The sequence below is a fragment of the Dermochelys coriacea genome, chromosome 5 (genome assembly GCF_009764565.3).
Source record: "Dermochelys coriacea isolate rDerCor1 chromosome 5, rDerCor1.pri.v4, whole genome shotgun sequence".
In the NCBI taxonomy this organism is placed as follows: domain Eukaryota; kingdom Metazoa; phylum Chordata; order Testudines; family Dermochelyidae; genus Dermochelys; species Dermochelys coriacea.
The window spans coordinates 62,147,079-62,172,453 of NC_050072.1; the positions used below are offsets into that span (position 1 = coordinate 62,147,079).

General features: G+C 39.1%; 1 protein-coding gene across 9 annotated transcripts in view; it reads right to left on the reverse strand.

The window, feature by feature from the left end:
- Nucleotides 1–25,375, reverse strand: part of TTC37 (tetratricopeptide repeat domain 37) — a 90,193-nt gene that overhangs the window by 61,267 nt on the left and 3,551 nt on the right. For 6 of the 9 annotated variants that reach the window (XM_038403413.2, XM_043515222.1, XM_043515224.1 and 3 more), the window contains exons 3-14: nucleotides 22,551–22,694; nucleotides 20,522–20,613; nucleotides 19,444–19,519; nucleotides 17,928–18,068; nucleotides 14,635–14,733; nucleotides 14,426–14,534; nucleotides 6,593–6,733; nucleotides 4,192–4,293; nucleotides 3,091–3,230; nucleotides 901–987; nucleotides 706–809; nucleotides 487–613 (exon numbers count right to left, since the gene is read on the reverse strand). In XM_038403413.2, coding sequence (XP_038259341.1) covers nucleotides 487–613; nucleotides 706–809; nucleotides 901–987; nucleotides 3,091–3,230; nucleotides 4,192–4,293; nucleotides 6,593–6,733; nucleotides 14,426–14,534; nucleotides 14,635–14,733; nucleotides 17,928–18,068; nucleotides 19,444–19,519; nucleotides 20,522–20,613; nucleotides 22,551–22,694 — 1,362 coding nt within the window. The other 3 variants (XM_038403420.2, XM_043515225.1, XM_038403421.2) reach the window with 3 other exon arrangements.

Sequence of the window (25,375 nt, forward strand, 5' to 3'; positions counted from 1 at the left end):
CTCCCAACCTTTCAACTTGGTTATCCTCCTTTTTTCATCTCTCTTGCCCCTTTGCCGCCCCCCTCCCCATTTTTTCAGTCTCCACTTTAATTTTCCCTTCTTCTTTGCTTCCTTCCCCACTTTCTGAAGTGCATGCGCAGCCCAGTCTGGACATGCATTGGCCTGGACTGCATAGCTCATGAGAAAAGGTAGGTCAGAAGCTGCTTCCCAAGTCACTACCATTAGGCTGCATTAGGAGCCTCTATGAGAGGAAGGTGAGGAGGCGGCAAGTAGCTTTCAAAGAGAGTCACATGGTTCCAAGAAAAAGTTTGCATGGAGATCCTTTTTCCCAAGTTCCACTTTTAATTTGTCCCATGTGCAAACTTTCCAACTCCTCAGCTTGTGAAACATTAGATATACATTTAGCCCCATTCCAGCCAAGATATTTTCTAATTTAGGTTTTATAAAAACAGTTCCACATGAGCATGTTAACAGTGTTTTTGTTACCTTCAGAAACTGAGTGAGAGCTTTTGTTTTATCTTTCCTTATTTCTTCACCCATGAACCAGTAAGTGAGTCCGAGGTGGCGATGGTACTCTGCAGTTTCAGCTTTTCTTTCAATCGCTCTTTGAAAGCTAAGTAAAAGAGGAGGCACGGGAGGGGGGAAAGGTCATATAAAACCTTAAAGAGTTCCCTACTGCCTTATAAAGGCACACAGAAAACCTACCTTCTCTCTGCCTGTTGATAATTCTTTTGGGTATAATGAATCAAACCCTCAAGAACATGGGCTTCTGCCAGGTGCGGGTGGGACAACACAAGCTGTTGTGCAACCTGCCAAAAGATATGTTTTGATTTTTTTTTCCCCCAGTTATGTACAGGAATAAAAATAGTTCAATTTAAAAGAAAAAAAAGAATAGTTTACCTTTGAAGCTTGATCAATCAAACCTTTGTTCAGATAAGCCCGACCTTTGAGAGCTAGAAGCACTGGGTCATTATTTATATCTGAAACCTAGAAAATAGTAAACACTAGCTGAAACTTTATTGAACCCTACAACTGGAAGATTACTCAGCTAAGATATAAGACCTATCTCCAGGCATAATAGAAATAGTAAATATATTAACTCTATCCCCTGTGTCCCCAGATAATGCTAGGAATCTGTGTTGAATGCCATTCACAATAGAAGTATTCAGTACATACATGAATTTAAGTTTTGGAGGGGTTATTTAGATCCTTGAAAGTTATAACTAACTGGCCTTTGTTCTACTGACTCATCATAGCTAAGAAGTATGTTACAGCTTGTAGATCAGCAAATAAAAGGACTTTGAGTATAGAAAATGTTATACACACATAATGGTAGAGTTTTATTTTAAAAATAAGATTTGCATATCTTCTCTCAAGAAGCTTAATGTAGCATTAGAACAGATTTTATAGTTGTGGATTTAACCATTTTAAGCAGACTTTTTCGGGGCCGAGTTTCCAAAAAGAAAAATCAGACAGCAAGATAACTGAAGATAAATGCTACAGAATAGTTAATATAAATCTTAGTAGAGCTATCCAAAGTAAAACCTGCTTCGACGGGTTATCTTTGAAAGTCAGCTATGCATTTCTGCTTGTGTGTCAGCTGTCAATTCCCCGTTCTCCCCACCAAGATGTATGGTGATACATATTACACTTCTCAGGGCAGGACTGAAGGTCATAATAATATTAAACATGCAATTTCACATTGATAGTGCACCTCCCACAGTTTAAGATAATCTTAAAAGGAAGCTTGCATATTAAGTGAGAATTTCATTGGTTTAAGTTAGGAGCTTAAGTGACCTTGGACGGAGTGGTTTCTGTGGAGTGTAGGGAGCAAGTGGAGGAGATCAAGGCCAGAGGCGGAAGTCTAAGCAGTGAGTAAAACAGCATGCACTAAGATTTTGGAGACAAAAAGAAAGATGGGATAGTAAAGCAGCAAGCAGGAGCTGTCCCTCATTCTCTCCTCCATGTATTTGTCACAATAAGTGAGGAAAAAAAAAACAAAAACAAAGAGTGCTTCAAGTATACTTAATGTTTTTCCACTAAGTCAGAGAGACGTGAACTAGAGAAAACAGAGCTAGACTTTAAGAAGGACCCAGAGAGAATGTTTTCTCATCCTTGTAATTTTTCCAGAACAAGATATTAGAACAGGTACTGTTGGACTCCAGAACATTTGTTTAAGGCTAGATTGGCAACACACAGAAAATGTTGGACATACTAACAGCCACATGCCAACCTTTCACACATCCTCTATACCTGTCAAACAGTGCATGTATTCTGGATTTCCATATTGAGCACTCTTTAAGTGCTACTATCTTTCCTTCTCCAAGCTTGTGTATTTTTGGAGTGCTGGATGAGCTGATATTAAAGTTCACAATAAGAAACTGCAGTAGCTATAGGGGCCCAGAGTATTATTTTGAGAAAATGGAAATCTACAATTCCTCCCTCAAACACAGACTGGTTTAGTGAGCTCTCTAGTACTGCCTAAATGGACACAAAAAAAAAAAAAAAAAAAAAAAAAAAGAGAGACTAATAGAAATGCTTGGAACAAACATGAGGATGACTGGTCACGTAACTATTGCATACTTTTGCAGTTGAGTATATATTAATCCCCAATACATAAAGTGAGACCATAACCTATCTATTTAGTCACTTTGATAACTGATGCTCTGTGTGACCTCTATGGGCTCAGGGTTTGTATTATAAATCATAAAACATTGAATTTTTTTTCCTTTGTTTTTTCCCCATCTTGTGCATGTGTTATATATGTTTTGTTTCGTTGTGTGTTCAGACTAAAACAAAAATAAGGGACCAGAGATAATAAGGTGCGAAAATGAGTTCATCAATGAGACAGGTTGAAAATTTAAAGATTGATAGTAGGAGAGAGACTGCCAAATGAGAGCTGAAATGACTAAGAATGTGGAAGATGAGAATGTGGAAAGTGAAACATGTTTTACCAAATACTGTGGATATAAAATAATTCTCTGCACTGGGAATAAAATAAAGGGAGTGGGAAGGGGAAACATCCTTTGTGAGTGCAATAGGAAGACAGCTTGATTTTCTTTACATATACCTATATCAGCCAAAAAATACCTGTGCAAGAGTGCCAATGGCTTCTTCTGCAGCGTCAGCGCCTGCTATTTTAATAAGAGCCTCTGCTTTCAAACGAAGGGCAAGGTATTTCTGCTGTAGATTGCCACTATCATCATCAAGTTGTCCTGATATCTTAAGAGCTGTTAAAAAAAAAAAAAAAAAAAAAAAAGATAGATTTCAGTTTAGTTCCATGCTTGATTTAAGAAGGACACTATCAACTTGACATTTTGTGACGCTTACTTATTTAAGTGTTCAAATTTGACAGAGCACCCTCTATCATACCATTTTTCTTAAGATTTTTTTTTTAAGTGTGTTATTTGGTCTTTTCTGTTCCCTGTTATTTAACTCTTTTTAGCAAGAGAGCAATTAACTAGGAATATTAATATAAATATACTAGGAAGAATGTGAAATTGACTGTAGACAAGGTATCAACAAACATACAGAAGAAACTGAAAGAAAAAAAAAAAAAAAAACACCACTTTATTTTCACTAGTTTTCCAGTTACAATAATCTTGTAACTTACTAGGTGCAAAATTTTCAGACATTTTAAACCAACAGTGCCCCTTTAATAGCAAAATTTAGCTTTCCCTTATCTGTGTAGAGGGAAATTCAGGTGGAAATCAAGATTGATCTTAGTATCAGTAATTGCAGTTTTGGAAATTGCTCCAATAAATAGCAGCTTATAATCTCAGAGGATCAAGACAGTTTAATAACTCTAGAGCTTGAACACTACAGGAAGATGGCCATGTGCAAGATGGACTTGTGAATATATCTAGCTAGATATTATTTTATCCTTCAATTGCACCAGGCCTTTTCAGAGGAAAAAAACATCCATGCAGAGTACCCATCTATTTATAACCATAACATTAGCTTCTTCAGTAGGCACTACCGCAAATTCTTTTTCCACTAACATTTTGAAAAGAGAGACCTTATTAGCCTTGGAATCAGATTTCTTAAGATAGTTATAGTTCAGAAGCACAATATAACTCACTTCTTCGTATTTACTACAACGTAAGCCAACAACGTGGCCATATTGTTTTCTAATCTAATATAGAGTGAAAGATTAGGGACTATTACTCCTTTCAGATACAAGACAATTACCTCGATTGCAGGAAGTAACAGCTTCTTTGTGTTTATGCATTTTCATTTGCGCCTCTGCCAGATAATACCATGCTGCTTGACATTGGCTGGTCTGCTGCAAACCTAGAACAAGTATTTTTAAAAATCAGTATCTGTTTAAAATAAATCTTGGGGATACAGATAGCCTTACTGGGTGTTGGAAGTGGTTGTACATTACAGTTCTATCACAAACATACCACCATGAATCACCATGCTAAGTGGCACAGAGACCCAAACAGAGATCTTTTTATTTTAGTCCAGGCTTATAACATTATCTTGCCACTTATAATTAAAAATGAAATAAAGTGGAACAAAAAAAAAAAAAAAAAGTGCAAGGTTCGCTATTATGACACATTCAATATTTTCACAATATTCTTCCTATCCAGCAAGAAACTGGGAGAAAAGGGCAAGAAATTACACAACACTATGGTTTAGAGATGTATTTTCATTTTGAATATAAAAATTTCCATTTAATGGGAGACGATCAAAATCTCCTGGACTGCTCCAAAAATTTCTCCACTACTAAAAGATCTACGGATGCTAATACAGCATGAGCTCCACCCAGGTTTAAAGGCAGACTGAAAGAGATCAAAGAAATTTTAGGATTTAGATAATATTAAAGTATTTCACCACAACCTCCTCACTAGCTTTCCTTAAAAATGGAATGTTAAAAATCTGGTGATAATTGAGGAGTTCACTGGTGTTTTGAGATTTAGACACCCCTCTCTGCCCTCCCACCCCAATAAAACTTGAGCTAATCTGTTACTGAAAAGTGTAAGTACTTTGATTGTCCCCTGGTAACTGTCAACAATAGATTCAACTTTCCTTACCAGGCCACAGCCTGAAGTTCCCTCAGAGCCTCGATGAGCAAAACTAGATGAAACCCAGCACACAGACGCATGGCATTAACTGTACTCCCCATCACAGACAGAGTGTTTGTTTTAGGGAAAAAAAAAAAAAAATGTAAGGGGATATTTTGAAGGGGAGGGGGCAGTTTAGCAATGATTCAGTTTCACTTGCTCCATGTCACTCATTCTTTCCCATATTAGGCACTTTAACTAAATGAATCTGAAATTTGAGTTCATGACTAGGGCTAATTGTAGTATTTTCAGTTCATGGCCAAAAACATTTAGATGTACAGGAATTCCATTTAAAAAAAAACAAAACAAAACAAAAACAAAAACACACCAATCAGTTTTATGTCAAAAGTCCCTACATTCTACAGAAAACCAGGTTTTTAAATTAAGGTTTTTTGGGGGGCAAAACAGTATCTGCTTTCTACAGAAAATTGGTTTATATCAAAAAAGCTAAATGTCTGAAAACCTGTATTTTTGGCCAAAAAATGAAATATTTCAATATGGATATGATGCCATGCCTCATGGGGGTTGTAGTTCAGATGCCACAACTCCCCATTCGTTTCTATGGGCCAGGCTCCACAGCCAGACATCATCTCTCATGACACACCATAGTCTCTTCTTGTGCAAGGAGAGGTAGTACCTCATAGGAATCCCTGGCCATAGTTCATCATGGGAGATGTAGTCTGATTGGAGGTGTGAGGCACCTGATGATCATTCCCATAGGCACCCCACTGGTATCAGTAAATTGAAACATTTCAGGTTTCCAGTCAAAAAGTTGAAAATTTTCCGTGTGAGCTGGGGGGGGGGGGGCTCTTATTTTCCAACAACCTCTAGTCATGACCCTTTTAAGAGAGCCTTTTACATCTAAGTGCAACCAAGCCACTTATAAATAAGATACTTAAACTTTGCAGTAGTTATAGCTGCTGTATAAAAGCTTAAAGATTATCTTTCAAAGGCCAAAAATCATTTTTAGTGTATACACACACATACAAAAGTTTTTAAAATGACACCATAGCTTAATAGGAAGAAAAAAAAAAAAAGTTACATCGGAGTTTGTTTTTAATCTATTTTCGTAAGGCTACTACAACTGAAAGATTTAAAAAAAAAATTATGGTTTACTCTATGCATTGGTATACCCCAGAACATAGTCAATTTCACTATTTCTTTTGTATAATACACATCCTCTGCCCTTGGGTTTGTATAGGATTTGACTCAGCAACAGGGTGACAGGAAAAAGAACGAACGAACAAACACACACTTCTAGAAACACTTCAGAATTGGCAAGGGAATTTATGTGCAGATGTAGTAACCAAAACAACTTAACTCTTTTTTTAAAAAATTGGCTAGATTTCAAGCAGACATCCCTTTAAATTTACTGCTTGTTTTACCTAATTACAAAATGTTTAACTGATTCCACTTTAAGCACAAAGCATAAAATAAATCTAGTATAATTTAGCAATTGTACCTAGCAGAAATATTGATTACTATGCAACATGTTATCCATTCCTTTTATATTACATGTTTACCTTCAGTTAGGCTCTTGACAGCTTCTTCATATTTTTTTTCTTGGAGGAATTTGATACCTAAACCAATTAGGCCTGGGCTGCTACTTGAGTCCATCTCCATAAGCCTGCAACAACAACGCCGGGCCTCTTCAGTGAAACGGCCTAGTATCACAAAAAGAAAATTTCTCATAACCACAGCTTGATGTAGATAACAGCCAAAAGTCACAAGAACATTTAACAATGTATTCTACTCAACAGATTTAGAAAGAAATTAATTTACTTAGCCATCAGACCTAATTTGGCTGAATTTTTAGTAGCAGTTTCTTACCATACAGTAATTTCTAAAACTAGCAACCAGTTTTCAGAAGTACTATAAACACAGAGTCAAGAAACACAACAGGTACTTAATGCCTCTGAACTGCATACCAAAATTTGTAGACCTGAATTTGGAATTAGCCACTCAGGTTAAATTGCTAAAGGTCATATCCTCATAAAGGGAAACTACTTTCTAGATAGACCTTTCAATTTAGCCCACACAGAGTCAAGAAACACTACAGGTACTTAATGCCTCTGAACCACATACCAAAATTTATAGGCCTGAATTTGGAATTAGCCACTCAGGTTAAATTGCTAAAGGTCATATCCTCATCAAGGGAAACTACTTTCTAGATAGGCCTTTCAATTTATCCCACCTGCTACAGCTAACAACCCAAAATTAATGCTTGCCTGAATTCCCCATCCCATGAGTCCACTACAGAGGACCTTTCAGTCTGACATAATGCAATTTGAAAGAATAGTTAGGTGAGAGAGAAAGTGTACAAGCATGAGAATTATTCTGTAGTTTGATGTTTTGAGCACTCAGGTGGGAGACCCAGGATCCAGTCCCCCTATTCCAATTACTTTTCTTTTTTTCACCAAATTATTTCTTCAGTGGAACAGCTTCAATAGGAGAGAGACTAGGGGAGTCCTACATCAGAATATCCTATAGCTTAGTGATTGGAATACTCATCTGAGAGGTAGCCAATTCTTGTTCAAATCCCTTCTTGCCATCAGGTGGATAGAGGACTCCCACTTCCCAGGTGAGTCCCTAACTACTGAGCTAACAGTTTTAAGGGAAGGACTCTCTTTCTCCTCCCACTCTCCAAACAGCATCGGTGCCTAACTCCAAAAGAGGGTCTGCACCTAAGAATCTCAAGCAGAGGGAGGTGCTTCCCTCAAACCTGGACTTGGCACCTATCTCTGTGAGATGGGCAGGGCTTAGCACATACCCCCTCAGATTGGCATTTCCCAGTGGTTAGCTTAGGAGGTTCCCTGCCTAGCATGCTTAATTTGTGAATCCCATTCTAAAGCACCTATCTCTTCCCACTCATTGTATCAGGAGTTTAGGCATCTAACCCAAGCTTTGTGAATCCAAGTGATTTTCTAGGTGTTTTAGTTTCTTTGTGAATATAGCCCTTAGTTTCTTGTTCCTTCTCCATTTCCCAAAGGACCTAACAGCAAGTTCACTCCTGGTGGTCTCCTAAGGCACTATGAACAAAGGAATGTCCAGTTTAACTCCAAAGGAAAAAGGAGTGAACTACACAAATGCTTGTTAATCAGTAATTACAGTGGCTTGAATGACCTCATAGCAGCCAAGTTTCGGTTCAAAACACTTATAAAAATGGACAGCACGTACAAACATTATTGAACCAGAGGCCTTTACTACAGCACAGGAGAGGAAGAAAGAAGCCCATGCCATCTCACTTCAGGAATTTCACCCAGGAACTTGTAACTAGACAAATACTCCACTCCTCTATTTTGCCATTGTGGTAGATGTGAAATCATGGAAGAATGGAAACTAGTCAAAAGATTAGTTAGTATACTGAGGTGTGCCATGGGATTTGTCATAAACTTGTGTATCTATAAATGCTATATATAACTTTTTGAGCTAGGGATGGTAGTCTAGCCCCAGCATGGAGGATTACAGAGTCTCACCCCCTGAGAATTAAAATGGGAGGGCAGGGGTTAATTACTGCAGATTCTGGCACAGGTAAACAACTCCTGAGAAACATCAGACTAGTTCAGACCAGGGTCAAGAGGCCCAGTAGACAAAGAAAGACATAAGATTGTAACCAAGAAGGCAAAATGCTACTGGAAGGGTTTGAAGGACTCAGAAACTGAGCAGGCTGTCCTTCATGTGGAAGATGGGTGACACCTAGTTAAGCTTAGTATGCACACAGACCAGTAGTTCTCAACCAGTGGCCCATCTGCAGCCCAATCAGCACACTGCTGCAGCCCATGTGACATCCTCCAGGCCATACAGGTAGCATATATATTGCATGGATGTGGCCCACATAACAGAGACCTGCATATGCAGCCTACAATGGTAAATAGGTTGAGAACCACCGGCTGTAGACTGTTTATTGATTATATATGGATTAGTGAGAAGCAACAACATATGAAACTATAGGTAACAAGGTATCTGTAATTGCTACCCAAACCTAAGAGAGAACAAATGTCACTTTTTAAAAAGTAAGCATATGCATCTGCAGAACTTACTTTACTGGGCATATTTCAGGATTTACTACCACTTTAAAATTATCCCTGCAGTCTCTTTTCTGTGTGTGTGCTGGAAGGTTATTGTCAATCCTACATGAGCTACAGGCAAGATTAAACTTCCTAAGTGATCAAGATGACTTTCCAGCCTGGTCTAAATGACCATGTCATTCAGGTAAAATATTCTAAGAGCCGCTGAAATAAGATTCATGCTGTGTATAAACTAAGCAGCACAGTTAAACCAAAGAAGTTTGTGTGGTGACTCTCCTACTTTATGGTGCAGTTTGTTATAGACAAGAATTTATTTCTACTACTTCAGTTGCCAGCTGATTGATAGATTTTCCATTTTGGGGATTGGTTAGCAAATCAGGATGTCAGTGATTTTTCTCATATGCATACACAGCCTGCTCATCTTTAGTTACCAATACAAAAGGGAAATACAATTACTGTTAGAAAATTGCAGCCCTAGTGGCAAAGTAAATGAATTTGTGCAATCTTTTAAAAGAAAATACAGCATCTGTGTTTTCACATGTTTGTGGCAGCTTTGAAGTTATAGACAGACTTGGGGAAGGAAGGCAGAGATCCATAGAAGAAAGCAAGACACAGATGTAATAAACAGTTAAAAAAAAATTGAAGACAGATTAAAGTAATTGTTCAGATGGCTGTACATGCATCTTGCATTTCTGCATAGTATTAATGGAACATAAATTTTTTTAATACATATATATATACACACACACACACACATCCCAAAAACATCTATTTTTAGAGCATATTATTTTCTGATCATGAGCATTTCCTATTTGTAAAACTTTACATAATATATGTTGTTTTAAACACATACAGTACAAATGCTTTAACTCAGTGGTTCTCAATTGATTACACATTGGGTTACGTGGGCCACTGAGGCCAGGCAGCAGCAGCCCCATCCCCGATCCTCAGCGTGCGGGGCAGCCGGCTGTCCCAGACCCCGGGCCTCCTCCACACGGCTGCCCCAGACCCCGCCATGCAGGAACGAGCCAGATATCCTGGACCCTGTAGCTTGCAGGGCCGGGCAGCTGACCTGGATTCCCAACCCCGCAGGGCCCGCCAGCAGCCCAGACCCTGGATTCCCAACACATGGGGCGAGCTGGCAGCCCCGACCCTGACGTGCTGTGTAGAAGGGCAGCCCAGCCAGACCTCTCCACGCTGTGTAGCTGGGAACCTGGTGGACCCAGGGCATGCGGCGCGACCTTTAGCACACAGCCGAGCTGTACCGCAGCTGTGTGTAATTGGGCCGCATGTGGCCCGAGAATCCTTGCTTTAACTACCTCCCTTTCCCATACCAAAAGTTGGTCACTTAGTGATGGGCAAGAGCCCTACCATTTCTTCTTGTGCTAACTATGAATGAGGTTCAGTATCTGTTGTCATTCATCTTCATAAGCTGAATCATATTGACTTGGAGACATCAGCATACAAGCCAAGGCAGGAAGGAAATAAATGTACTTGTCCACAACAGAACAGAAAACAATGACGGATGGCTTTGAAACAGCTGAGTATCAGAGAAAACAGATGCTCAAGCATTACAGTAAATAAGCTTATGCTGCAAAGTGACTTAAGACTTTTCATAAATACTCAAATATTTGTTTAAGTCAAGTCAATAATTAGGCTGTATACTGTGGAACATACATGAGGAGCATAAGTCAAATGAGCTGCGCTGTATGTAGAGGGCCTGGAAAGAAGCCACATTCTATAAGACTGTATACACAATATCACCAAAAAAATGCCAACCCCAGTAAATTTTATACACAAGTGCTGGAAAATAAAGTCATGAAGATTCAGCATACTAACAGCAAGTCCAAATTTAAAATAGTGTTTTGGCACAGCTGTACCACTGTAGCACTTCAGTGCAGATGCTACTACACGGACAGGAGAACGTCTCCCATCAGAGTAGTTAATCCTTCTCCATGAGAGCCCGTAGCTATGTCAATGGGAGAAGCCCTCCCATTGACACAGAGCTGTCTACACTGGGAGTTAAATCAGTGTAACTGCATCATTCAGGGATATGGATTTTTCACACCCCTGAGCGATGTAGTTATATCCATGTAAGTTTGTAAGCCATTGCTAAAATCCCAGCAGTATCACAAGCAGGTACTGACTGTTCAGGGGAGGCCAAAATTCAGGATAACTGCTCCCTCAGACTACTTTGCACCCTGTGATCTCACTGAGAAATTCTCAAGTAGAAGGGTTCTGCTGGGATAGCTAACTATTTCATGCCTTTAAAAATGAATCCAAGATGGGTACCTTGTCTCCTAGACCAAGATCTCTTACAAAAAACGTATCTTGAAATTGGATTATTAAAACTGAAATTTTAAAAGTGTGTAGTGTTAAGGAATACTGAACACTGGGGCCAACAAATCTATGAGGGATAAGAAGGGCGATATCTTATTAGTGAAATCCACCCCCTTCTTTAAATTACTCCAAGCAAAATTCAATCCGTCTTTAGAGATTACAGTGTTCAGGATCTTGGGAATTTGCACAAATATTCACGGGAGAGTGAAGGCTGTAGGTTACCATTATCTGTGATCTTTGTCTAAAGAGAGTCATTTTTGTATACAAATTTCCCTATGCAACAACTTAGATGAGGCAAACTGGATTTTCTGAAAGCAGAAATTCTACAATTGGTACTGTATCAATCACCAAAATGTTGCATTATCAATGACAAGAATTATTTAACTGACGATAAACCCATAACATTTTGAGAGAGATAAGTTGTGGCACCTCAGTACCAGAAGAGTGAAGACAAAATTGAGAGATTCTACTGCTAGATTCAAAATTCCTAATTTCCATAATTGTACAGAGATGGGATTCAACTGACTTCCCTGTTTCTTTAGCTTCAACACTCCAGACCAGATCCAGTACTGTATTTGAGTTGTGCTTGGCACAGCTCAGAAGAAAAGTAGAGAAAAAGGTGGCATTAAGCCAAATTCGTGTTCCCCCAATTTTGAGGCTGGTTGACAGCATAAATCATAGCGCTAAAGTCATTTAGATTATTAGGTGTTTAAATATGGATATACGAGCCTTACCTTTAGACACGTATTTTTTTTAAATCTTGGTCTAAATTTCTATGATTGTTCATTTATAAAACTTATATATTTGTTTAACCTGGATTAGACTGCAGAAAATGGAAGCATGGTCTAAACAATACACCTTGTAAAACTCGTTTATATATTGTGTGCTGTATTATATTGTGTGATCTTTGAAGCGTTGACCGTAATATCTTTACAATGTTTTATGTTCTATAAATAAGTGAACACATGCTAGAATTTGAGTGCAGTTTCAAGTCCACATCTTTCTTAAAGTGTAAAACTGACAGCTAAATGACAATTTATGTATAAATGGACTGTATGGTAGTGTGCCGATACTACATTAAAGAAATCACTGTTTGAGCTTTACATTTAGGCTATACAGTGTATTATGTGTGGTGCTCGGAGACCCCAATTGCAATCAGGGTCCCATTATGTTAGGCACAATGCAAACACCTAGATAAAAGCAGTCTCTTCCCCATAGAGCTTATAATCTTTCAAGACAGACAAAAAGTTGGAGGGGAATCAGGCACAGTGAAGTGAAGTGACTTAGCCAAGGTCACACAGCAAATTCCAAGGCCAGTAGGAATTCCTTTCGTCTCTGAACAAGTTCACCACTGGCATAGGATCAGTAATTCCATTGAATTTAATGGAATAACTGTAACTGAAAGGGATGTCTGCTTATTCCAGCAAGGATAAAGAGAGAACACTGAAAACGGTTAAAGCTCAGGAAACTATATGGTTGGATAGTTAAGATTCATTTTACAAAATACTGGTCCAGGCACATAGAGATGAAAATAATAAATGACTCTTTGCAAGGAGGAGTGAATTCAGCAGTTTTGTGCCTGGTGCAGATCAGTGCATTCCATAGCAGCCAGCCATATCTATTTTGAGATAGAACTTCAGCTTTAAAAGGCTCAGAAAAGTCACAAAGAAACAGAATAGCTTAACAATTCCCTTCTCTTTGTTTTAAGCATAGAAGCCTGATTACATATTTTGGTTCAGACTTATGTTTAATATAATGGAATGCACACATTCTAGATAGTCTATTGTATGACCAGCAGAACTATGTACTAGCACTTCTTGCAGATGAATTATACTTGTTGGTTTGCTCTTGCTGGTTCCTTTCCACTGGGTTCAATTGTTTTAAACACTGAAATTAAGAGTTCTGTATTACAATTTTTCTGCTGCTGTATTACTTTCATATCTAGCTCCCTGAAACTTGGTACTATAAGGCATTCTTCCACTCCTAACAAAGGAAATTATACAGCTTTATTGTTTAAAAAACACAGGAATTTCTGTATGGATTCTTGGCATACATTTCTACTTAGTTTTTGTGTGACATTCCTGGTCGATATGACTGTATATTTACAAATAGTTTTTTGGGGGGTGTCCAACTTGAAAGTCACTTCTGGATCCTTTAAGATATCAGCTGTGACACCAAAAGCTGACACATTTAAAATCACTATTCATTTATATAATATTTATGCAATAGTGAGCACTCAAAACTGAAATTTAACACAGTTTCAAACCCGGCAGTGTGGAAGACCACATGCTGCCTTCTTAAAGCATATAACAAACAAATCCATTTATAAAAAAAAAGACCCCTTTCTTCCACTTCACTGAAACACCCTAAAAAGCCCCGTTTACTGCCCATCCACAAGGAAGTCTTGTGTAGAAAGATTCATGAATGTTCCTGCTAAGATGAAAGGGGTGTACTGGTTCTCTCACCAATTCTCTCACTTCAGCCATCTCCAGAGCTTTGTTTTAGTGTCACCATCCTTTCCATCAAAGACAAGCAAACAGGATTCTCTTCAAACCTCATGTAGCTAATCTTCATTTATCTAGAGAGGCTCCTTTTGAGCTTCATGAAGCACTCTTCCCATGGGCCAACAAAGGAATCAAGAATCCAGAACTGGTCTTGAACAAAGAATACTTATTTTTTAAGAAGTCCTTTGATGGTACAGTAGTACTAAGTTTCACAGCTCTGAGACACTATAGTTTAGAACAGAACTGTCTTCCTCCTCAGGGTGGGAGAAACATAGCACCTACTACAGACAATGTATTTGTGCTGAAAAAGTGGTGCAAGTTGCCTCAAACTACATCTTCCCTCAACAAAGTGAAGTAATAGATCTTTAAAGACTGGTTCCCTTTTTTATGAGAAGGGCTGGGGGAGTGAAGGGCAAGACAAAAGTCACAGTGAAAAGATACAAGACTTGGAACAACAAAAATGAACCAAAACCATCCCACTCACCTGACTGAATAAAGTGCAAGCAGAGCACTTCTAAAGGATAACTCATGGTAGGATACAAAACCATCATATCATCACAGGCCTTCTTCAACCTAGCAGTCTCATGAGGAAACTTGAGGAAAAAAAGTCAAAGCAATTTATTTAGCTATTCGTGCAGTATTATTAGATGTTATTTGTGTTATTGAAGAGACTATTAATTAAATTGTTCTTACTTTTGACAAACACTGAATGAAGTTTTTATAAAGCTTTTGGTGATCTTCACTGGGAACCGTGTCCACAGAGTTCACTGCATGTTCAAATGCAGTCAAAAGCTGAAATAAGAAATTGGTAAGTGTACAACAGTGTGAATTAGCAAGAAAAGCAACAAATAGTACATTTATGAAATTTAGTCACTGTTTTGGGTAACTAAACAGGGTGCAGTATACCATGGACATGATTATAATATGTTTATTTGGCCCCACTGTGCCCATGTGGTCCTTCATAGAACTTCTGTTGTGTAAAAGACAAAATACATAACAGGGTGGTTCTTCATACTCAAGTATTATTATAGTGTTCAAAGCCTGGTAGTAAGTCTGCAACTAGTTGAAGGAGGTAAACAATCTAATCCATGCAATGGCATAAGATATATACAAAAAGAGCACACGTGAAGCACTATCCATTATGACAGCTATGAGCTTGAATAACTTATTAAATATTGGTATGCAAGTGTTCATTTTGACGCTCCTATTTTGTGTGCCTTTAAGATAGAACCTTAACACTGCCAAAATGAATCTAAGCTTTTAAAAGTAATGCATCACAGAAGATTTTTTTTTTAAAACAGCAGTTATGTAAGACACTACATTACAGGGGCTTTTCAAAAATGTACTGAAATCCATCACCAGTAAATTCTCCTGACTTCATTTCTATTACCAATATTCTGGGACACACAGAGTGTAATATTTTCAAAGGTTCTATGGCCCAGGACCACAATGTTATTTAGGCTCCCAACTTCCACAGATACCTTTGCGGATCTGAGCCTAAGTGACTTAGAAACCTAAAGGCAAAATTTTCAAAAAGCCTAAATCCCACTGAGAGTCAATGGGTCTTGGGCTCTTCATGTCACTTAAGCACTTTTTAAAATTTAACCCAAAGTCTAGTTGTCTGTATCCACTAAGGTGTGTAATGGCTATTTTGCTTCAGTCTTTACTAAAAAGATTAATTGTGACCAGATGCTTAACACAATTAATATTAACAACAAGGGGGAAAGAACACAAGCCAGAATAGAGAAAAAATGGATTAAAGAATATTTAGTTAAGTTAGATGTATTCAAGTTGGCATGGTCTGATGAAATTCACCCAACGGTACTTAAGGAACTAGCTGAAGAAATCTTGGAACCATTAGTGATAATTTTTGAGAACTTATGGAGGACGGGTGAGATCCCACGGGTGAGACTGGAGAAGGGTAAACATAGTATCTATCTTTAAAAAGGGGAACAAAAAGGACCCCGGGAATTAGAGACCAGTCAGCCTAACTTCGATACCTCAAAAGATACTCTAACAAATTATAAGCATTTACAGGTTAATTGGATGATAAGCAATAAGAAGCTGTATTTGTCAAAAACAAATCATGCCAAACCAACCTAATTTCCTTTTTTGACTGGGTTACTGACCCAGTGGATGGGCCGAAATAGTAGACATGATATATCTTGATTTAATCTGACACAATCCCATGCGACATTCTCATAGGCAAACTAGGGAAATGTGGTCTAGTTAAAATAACTATAACTGTTTGAAAAACCATACTCAAAGAGTAGTTATCAATGGTTTGCTGTCAAAGTGGGAGGGTATAGCTAATGGGGTTCCACAGGAGTCTGTCCTGGATCCAGAACCATTTTTCATTTTCATTAATGACTTAGATCAGAGGTTCTAAAACTGTGGACTGCTGACCACCAATGGTCCGCAGGCTTCATTCAGGTGGTCCGCAGATAGTTCCCTCCAGAGTGCGCGCCTAGGCGGCAGCACACAAAAGAATGAAGGGCCACCTGCCTAATTAGTGGAGCCGTGCAGCCATGGCTCCACTAATTAGGTGGCTGGATCCTGGAGAAGATGTACATGCAAGGTGAGGTGGTGGCCTTAGGGGGAATGGGGGTAAGTGGGGGGGCAGTGGGTTGAGAAGGGGGTGGGGAATTTGGGACATGCGGGACTGCGGCAGCCAGAGGAAGAGGCGACTTTCCCAAGCTCCAGGGCTAGGGGTGCCAGGGAGAGATGGCCCTCTTTCACAGAGATGGCTCTGTGGCTGCTGTGGCAGAGCAGAGACCCCACTTCCTTCCCAGCCCCAGTTAAGGGGCTGAAGCGGCAGGGGAGAAAGGGCATATCCATCGCATTAGAAAGGTAAGACTATTGATATTAAAATATGAGTTGTGTGCTTTTATTTGTAAAACAAAAAAACTTTAATTATTAAGGTATTTTTTTAATATAGTGTTTTTATCCAAAGCACTTTACAATAGTTATCTAATGGTACAAACAACATTTGGAAGGCTCATTAAGTGGTCCACCAAGACCCTCAGCAATTTTCAAGTGGTCCATGAAAAAAAAAAAATTTGAGAACCACTGACTTAAATAATGGAGTGGAGAGTACGCTTATAAAATTTGCATATGTCACCAAGATGGGAGGGGTTGTAAGTACTTTGGAGGACAGGATTAGAATTCAAAATGAGCTTGATAAATTGGAGAATTAATCTGAAATCAACAAGATGAAATTCAATTAAGACAACAGTAAAGAACACTTCAGAAGAAAAAAATCAAATGCACAAACACAAAATGGTGAATAACTGACTAGCCAGTAATACTGCTGAAAAGAATCTGGGCATTATAGCGGATCACAAATTGAATATGAGTAAACAACGTGATGCAGTTGAAAAAAAGGCTAATATTCTGGGATGATTTAACAGGACTGTCGTAAGAAAGACACGGGAGGTAATTGTTCCACTCTACTTGGCACTGGTGAGACATCAGTGGAAGTACTGTGTCCAGTTTTGGGAGCTACACTTTAAAAAAGGTGTGGACAAACTGGAGAGAGTCCAAAGGAGAGCAATAAAAATGATAAAAGGTTTAGAAAACCTGGCCTATGAGGAAAGGTTAAAAAAAACAGGCATGCTTAGTCTTGAGAAAAGATGACTGAGGAGGGACCTGTTTTCAAATATGTTAAAGGCTGTTATAAAGAGAACAGTGATCAATTGTTCTGAATGTCCACTGAAGGTAGAATAAGAAGTAATCAGCTTAATTTGTAGCAACGGAGACTGAGATTAGATATTAGGGAAAATTTTCTAATGATAAGGATAGTTAAGCAGTGGAATAGGGAGATTGTGGAACAGCAACATTGGAGATTTTTAAGAACAGGTTAGACCAATAGCTGTCAAGGATGCTCTAGATATATTTGATCTTGCCCCAGCAAGATGTGGGGGATGGACTAGCTGACCTCTCAAGCCTTCCATTTCTGTGATTTGAGTAGGAGGGAGAAATATTACCAACTGCTGTGTCTCATTATCGTGATTCTCTGTACTGTCTGGCAGTAATTGGATCAGCCTCTTCCATAGCTGGTGGAGCTCAGCATTATCTGCACCTTCCTCCTGTTTTATCTTTATCAGTTTGTGCCATGTGTGAGCCACCTGTCAACAGGAAAGAGAAATGAATCATTCTGTAACTCATTTAAAAATCTGACACCCAGTGTGATCACTCCAATTTATTTTAACCTCTTGCCAATAAGATTTACAATTTCCCAACTTAAGTGGTTGGAAAATAGCATTAGCACCTAGCAAGAGGCAAGGGCTAATGAGTTAGTGTTGGACAAATTACTACACAGTGCTGTTTAGTACAGTCAACAGAACTAGTGGTATTTAAGCAGTTTAGTACTACAGACTTAGCTGATGGTCTTTAATTGCTCATTTAACCTTGTATAACAGAATACTGCTGTAAAGAAACTCTTCAAATGTTCCTTGAAAAACTCCATCATAATAGAGGAATCTGCATTAATAATAGGTCTGATACTACCCTACATGCACTGTGTAAGGTAAAGAATTCGATAAATGATACTTCTGATGACTAATTTAAAAAAGAAAATAGCACCCCGAGCACTATTATCTTTTCCAGCAGTGAAGTGACTCTGCATTATATTCGGATAGAGAATGGAATACCTATTAAAATTTGAGACTGTTAACGGAAGTGAAACAAAGAAAGTATCAAATAACCACAGTGTGGCTCTCTCTCTCTCTAGTGGCTAGACCACATGGAGAAAGCTGAATTTATGAGTCTAAAACTGGCTTTGAGATACCAGAGCTGGATTTTAAGGCTCACACAGCAGAGGCTCATGCTTTTAGAACCTGAGATTCCAGGTTCAATCCCTCCTACTACTGAGCAAACTATGGTTTATGTTTTACATCTAGGTTTTCAAAGGTTTGTCTGCCTTGCAGACAAAATAACAAACTAATAATAATCCTTGGCAAAGAATTTTTGCTATGAAACCAACATTAAAGTTCTCAAACTTCAAGGAATCTAAATACCCCCAAAAAACTGGAGTAGATGAAAAAGTACTGTAGAAAAAATAGTATGTGATCATTTAATTACAAACTGTATTATAATGCATACACACAAGAGGGCAGAATTAAGGTTGCCTAGGCATCCTTTAGCTGGCATTTCCTAACATCTGAGTCCCTAAGTGGAAAAATATTCAAATGCTTGACTGCAACCAGAAACTAACATTTTAATGCAATTTTGTTTATATGACACAACATGTCAACACGGTGAATTTCAGAACATTGTATTGAACAAAATGATTGCAACATCCTTTTAATAAAAGGTAAACTAACCATTTCTAGGATTGCTTTTTATGTTAAGACATGTCAATTCAATAGACTGCCTCTAAATTTAGTGGTAAGAGCTGGTCGGAGAACAGAGGTGTATAATTAAGTGAGATAAGTTCTCACTACCAAAAAAAATATGAATAATTTGCATAGGAAAAGAAGAGACAGTAAATCAGTAACTGACCTCTAAGTATTTTTTTTCTTGGTGATACAGTTCCACAAGTTTCCTACACACTTCACACCACTTCTGCTTGTCAGTACTAGAAGAAGATGGGGAAAAAAAAAAAAAAAAAAAACACAAAAAGGCCAGGTCTGTTTTCTAACAAATATAGAGAAATGCATTCTTCAAGAGACACTGACAACTTGAAATCTAGACATTTTTTTTCTTTTTTAAATGAGAGCATTAGAAGTTGCTGCAGATACTATATGTGCCTCCAAGTCCTAATGCAACTATTGTGAATTTTTTTAGAATGTTTTTCTCTTGCAGTTGCTGTGTGAAAAATCTACACAGACTATATATCGTCAGTTTATCCTAAATGCTGTCAAATGCAAAAAGTAAACAAACTGGAACAAAAGTATTTTTCATTAATCTTTCAATTATAGTTATCTTAGATGTTATTTGTAACCGAAGTAATTAAAAATGTTTAAAAAGATGTATGATTTATAAGTTGACAGTGTCCATTAGCCAAAACCAAAATCAAAATCACAAAAACAAAGCAATAAGAACGCTCCAATCAGTTGAGGAAACTGGTGACATACAACCAGAGCTAGCTTTGTTTAGAACTGTAAACTGTAACGGGAGATGAAATTCCCTGTGACCATAAAAATTGTGAGTAGATGTACTAGTGATATTTATGCTAACCATCAACATCAACTGAGAGTTATGAGATTTATAAAGTTCAACCATCTATGCAACACATTAAGCCAATGGATACAGTCATGACACCAGATACTTAATGTCAACAATTTAGATAATATTTATTCCAAAAGATTTCTTCTTATAAAAAGACAATAGAAAAGTGATAATTTATCTCTATCCCAACTTCACATTATAGAAAACCACCGGGGTGACAAGGCCTTACCTCTGATACAACATGAGTATTAGAATTAGTTACTATACATAGGTTTCAGAGTGGTAGCAGTGTTAGTGGCAGATTATCACATATATCAGTGATGGCATTAAAACTGGACTTTTTCTAGTGCAACTGAAATTTTAAGATAACATGTTGCAGTGTCATAATTTAATCTGAAATATTCTTTACCTTTCATAGAGTTCCAAGAGCTTTTGGTAAACATTGAACAAGTTTTCTTTGACATCTGTTTGGTTAGATTTCTCATACAAATTTGCTAATCCCTAAACAAAAGTAAAATGTATGTTAGATTTCACATCTGATATTTCCAAGATCATTTTAAGGCATGCAGCCTGGCTGTGCCCACAAGAACCCAATATCTTCAGTGCAGCTCTGCACAGGTACTGTAATCTGTCTGCTCAAATCTCAATGCAGGATCAGAATACAACGTTATGCTGAGAGGTACTGGTGACTGCTTAGATCAGAAACTTCTTTGAAATTGGGTGTGAATGCATTCTTCAATTAACAAAACTGTCAGGGTATGTTAATCACAAAGCCCCTGCCCAATTGTTTTCAGACTGTTGGGGCAGAGATGGTCAGTAGTGGTTTTGTAAAGGGTGGGTAATGCAGACACATAGAGCCGAGACAGTCAGCCTGAAAAAGCAGCTGAAAGCAGTATCTGCCCCGGAAGAAACCTGCAGAGCTGAGTTTTTGGATCGGTGTGCAGGCTGAGAAGAGTGCACTTGGTGCTGTGAGCAAAAGAACTGCTTTCGGCTACACGATTCCTTCCATGTTCAGAGACACTTTCTTTATAAATAAACAAAACTGCATCAGAGAAATACCCGACTATCACCAATTTTTCCTCCCAACTGGAACATCCCTTGGACCCCGAACTTCGACTAGCTGCTTGGGTCAAAAAGGGGGCAACAAAAACATGGGAGTATTTCTTCACAAAACGCACAGTCAATCTGTGGAACTTGTTGCCAGGGATTCTGTGAAGGCCAAAAATATAATTGGGCTCAAAAAGGTTCATGGTGGATAGTTCAATCAATGGCTATTTGCCAAGATGGTCAGGGACACAACCCCATGCTCTGGGTGCCCCCAAACAACTGACTGACAGAAGCTGGGCCTGGACAGCATGGGATGGATCACTCAATAATTGCTGTGTTGTTCATACCCTCTGAAGCATCTGGCAATAGCCACTATCGAAAGACAGGATACTGGGCTAGACAGACTCTTGTCTGACCCAGTACGGCCATTCCTCTGTTCTTAAATATCATTTACATTATAATAAAAACTCACTGTATTTTCTTAAAACTATTTCTGAGATTAGTGAAGTGAAACACAGACTACCTGAACACAGTTAAGTAAAATCATATTTTAACACCAGCCAATGGACAACAATAAAGCATCTTAAATTGGGCAAGACTACAGAAAACATTTTTGTCTCAGTAAGTTATTGTTTTGTACTATCTTAAAAAAGCCAGAGCCTGATTGGCTGATGAGGATTCAATGAAGGTAATTTCAATATATGTCCAATTGTTGCAGTTAAAAAAATTAAAATTACTGATATTAAAAAACCTCTTTATTAAGTTACAATACACTAAATATTCCCTTTTACCAGACATATGAATCAATGACCTAGCCTTCAGCCACATGCTTCATGATGTGCCCTAAGGGCACAGGAATCTAATATAACAGCACATGTTGTAGATTATCACTTGCACAACCATCTTAAAGAGTGTCTATTATTGTTGCCTAGGACCATGGAAATCAACAACATAGTCCAATTTTCACAACTCTGTATCAGAGGCTGGGAAAGGTTACTGTGCACAATATTCTCTCTTATAGAAGAGAAACACCAAACTAAATTTACTGAGTCATGAGCAAGGGAACTAAGAAAGCACCTAAGGGGGATAAGCATACTTTTTCTGTTTGGTTGGTTGGTTTTCCAAGGGAATGAAACGTATTTATCCATTAGAAGACCTATCATAATTTAAATATAATGAAACCAAAAGTTGCCCTCTTTTATACACATGCAACTCCCATTGGTTTTCACATTGTACATACAAGGAGCTGGTATAATTTGTTATATGACAATTTACACAACTTGAGGATCTGCCCTAAGAGTCAAATGTTGATTGGATCTTGTTCCTATACTTAAGAACACAGTAGCTTATTTAATAGGAAGGGTAAAGGGGAACTAGAATTAAATACATACCTGCCATGCCAGTAGCTGGCCGGGTTCAAGTTCAGCAGCCTTTTTGTATGCACTTTGGGCCTGATCAGGTTGCTCTAACTCAGCAGCTGCCAGGCCAATAAACACCCAGGCATTGTAGTTATTTTTCTCTTGTTTCAGCACTGCCTAAAAATATAAGAGTTCAAATGAAGCTAGTGTACTAAATGTGTCTTACAGGCTCAACTACCAAGTTTGATTAATCAATTTTCTTACTTTCTAGAAAAAAAAGCTCCTGAACATACTAGTCTGGTACACAGTGAATTTTATTTATTAGGTATCTATTTAACAAGATGTTACTTTCTGCATAGTGATAACATAAGTTAGAGCATTAATAAAAGGTTAATGTTTTAACTGGTAGCTTTCTCTAGCAAGAAGAAAACGCATATAAACGGTCCTAGTGACACAGGTCTCAGTAACTATGGTCATTGAAGGATTCCTCTAAAGTCTATGGTTAAAGACAGACTTTTGTCACAGTCATCTGAGAATTAATACAGTAACTCCTTGCTTAACGTTGTAGCTATGTTCCTGAAAAATGCGACTTTAAGCAAAATGATGTTAAGCGAATCCAATTTCCCTGTAAGAATTAATGTAAATGGGCGGGGGGGGGGGGCTTAGGTAAATCTTTTTCGCCAGACAAAAAACATTATATACATATACAGTATTAGTTTTAAACAATTTTAAACAATGTAATACTATACTCAGCAATGATGATTGTGAAGCTTGTTTGAGGTGGTACAGTCAGAGGGTGAATCGTCCGGCTGCTCCTCTTGCTGAACTTTCCCAACTCGAAAAAACACATCTAGAGATTGCTGTTTTGATTTCCTTCTTTTTTATTGGTAAATTTCTTTATGCCAGTTTGGTGCAGTTTGACTCACAGCTGTGACTTGGTAAGTGAATATCCTCTGGCCCCAGAGTTCTGGTGAGGGTGTGGGCCAACACCACCCCCACTCCTAGGCCTACAAAGTCCTCCCCATGCAAGCTCTGCAGGTCTGGGCTCGACACGGGAGCCAGGAAGAGCAGGCAAGCAGCAGCACAAAGGAAGGGATAGTGTGCTGCTTCCTTCCCAGCACCCAATGGGGATGTCTCTGCTGGCCCCTGAGCAGCAGAGCACACAGCCTGCTCCAGTTAGTCATTGAACACCTCCCACCCCCTGAGATGCTGGGGAGACCAGTCATCTCCTAAGAGAACCAATCTGCCAGGTTGCATGGTATGCTTGGGACACACAATGTACTGGGCCTCTAGATCCCTGCAGAGCTGGAGACAGCCATGGGCTTCCAGGGCCAAAGGCGCTGACTTTTCAAACTGCCGGGGGGTGCTCAACCCCCGACTCTGCACCAGGCCCTGCCTCCACTCTACCCCTTCCCCCAAGGCCCCACCCTGCCTCATCGTGCCCTCACTCCTCCCCCACCCCACCTCTTCCCGCCCAGTTTCGCTCCCTCCCCCAAGCTTGCCATGTCCTCCCTCCTCGCCTCCCTGCATGCTGCGAAACAGCTGATGCAGTGGGCAGGAGGCACAAAAGTGAGTGGGGAGGCCCTGGTCCACGGGGCCTGCTGGCGGGTGGGAGGCGCTGGTGGGTGGAGGGTGTTATAACCGAACACTGTGCAACTTAAAACGAGCATGTTCTCTAATAGAGCAGCAACATAACAACGAAACAACGTTAACTGGGACGACTTTAAGTGCGGAGTTACTGTACCCTCTGCTTCGCATTTAAGCACATGCAACAGAAAACTGATCTCCTTTTCTGGACAAGCTAACATGGGCAACTAATGAAATCAACATCACATCAACCCACAGTATCTACCATCTAGCAATAAGATCCAGTGTGTGAACTGAAAGGGTGGCATTTGTCTGACTCTGGTGAACTTCATCTTTATTCAAGAAAAGAAGACTGATCCATCCACAAGGATTTTAGTGATTACCCCACAACAAATTATTCACTATGAACACTGCCAAGATGTGGTGACAATGTATACCTTCAAATCAGCGGCACTGCGATGGGTACCCGCATGGCCCCACAGTATGCCAACATTTTTATGGCTGACTTAGAACAACGCTTCCTCAGCTCTCGTACCCTAATGCCCCTACTCTACTTGCGCTACATTGATGACATCTTCATCATCTGGACCCATGGAAAAGAAGCTCTTGAGGAATTCCACCATAATTTCAACAATTTCCATCCCACCATCAACCTCAGCCTGGACCAGTCCACACAAGAGATCCACTTCCTGGACACTACGGTGCTAATAAGCGATGGTCACATAAACACCACCGTATATCGGAAACCTACTGACCGCTATTCCTACCTACATGCCTCTAGCTTTCATCCAGATCATACCACTCGATCCATTGTCTACAGCCAAGCACTACGATATAACCGCATTTGCTCCAACCCCTCAGACAGAGACAAACACCTACAAGATCTCTATCATGCATTCCTACAACCACAATACCCACCTGCTGAAGTGAAGAAACATATTGACAGAGCCAGAAGAGTACCCAGAAGTCACCTACTACAGGACAGGTCCAACAAAGAAAACAACAGAACGCCACTAGCCATCACCTTCAGCCCCCAACTAAAACCTCTCCAACACATCATCAAGGATCTACAACCTATCCTGAAGGACGACCCATCACTCTCACAGATCTTGGGAGACAGACCAGTCCTTGCTTACAGACAGCCCCCCAATCTGAAGCAAATACTCACCAGCAACCACACACCACACAACAAAACCACTAACCCAGGAACCTATCCTTGCAACAAAGCCCGTTGCCAACTCTGTCCACATATGTATTCAGGGGATACCATC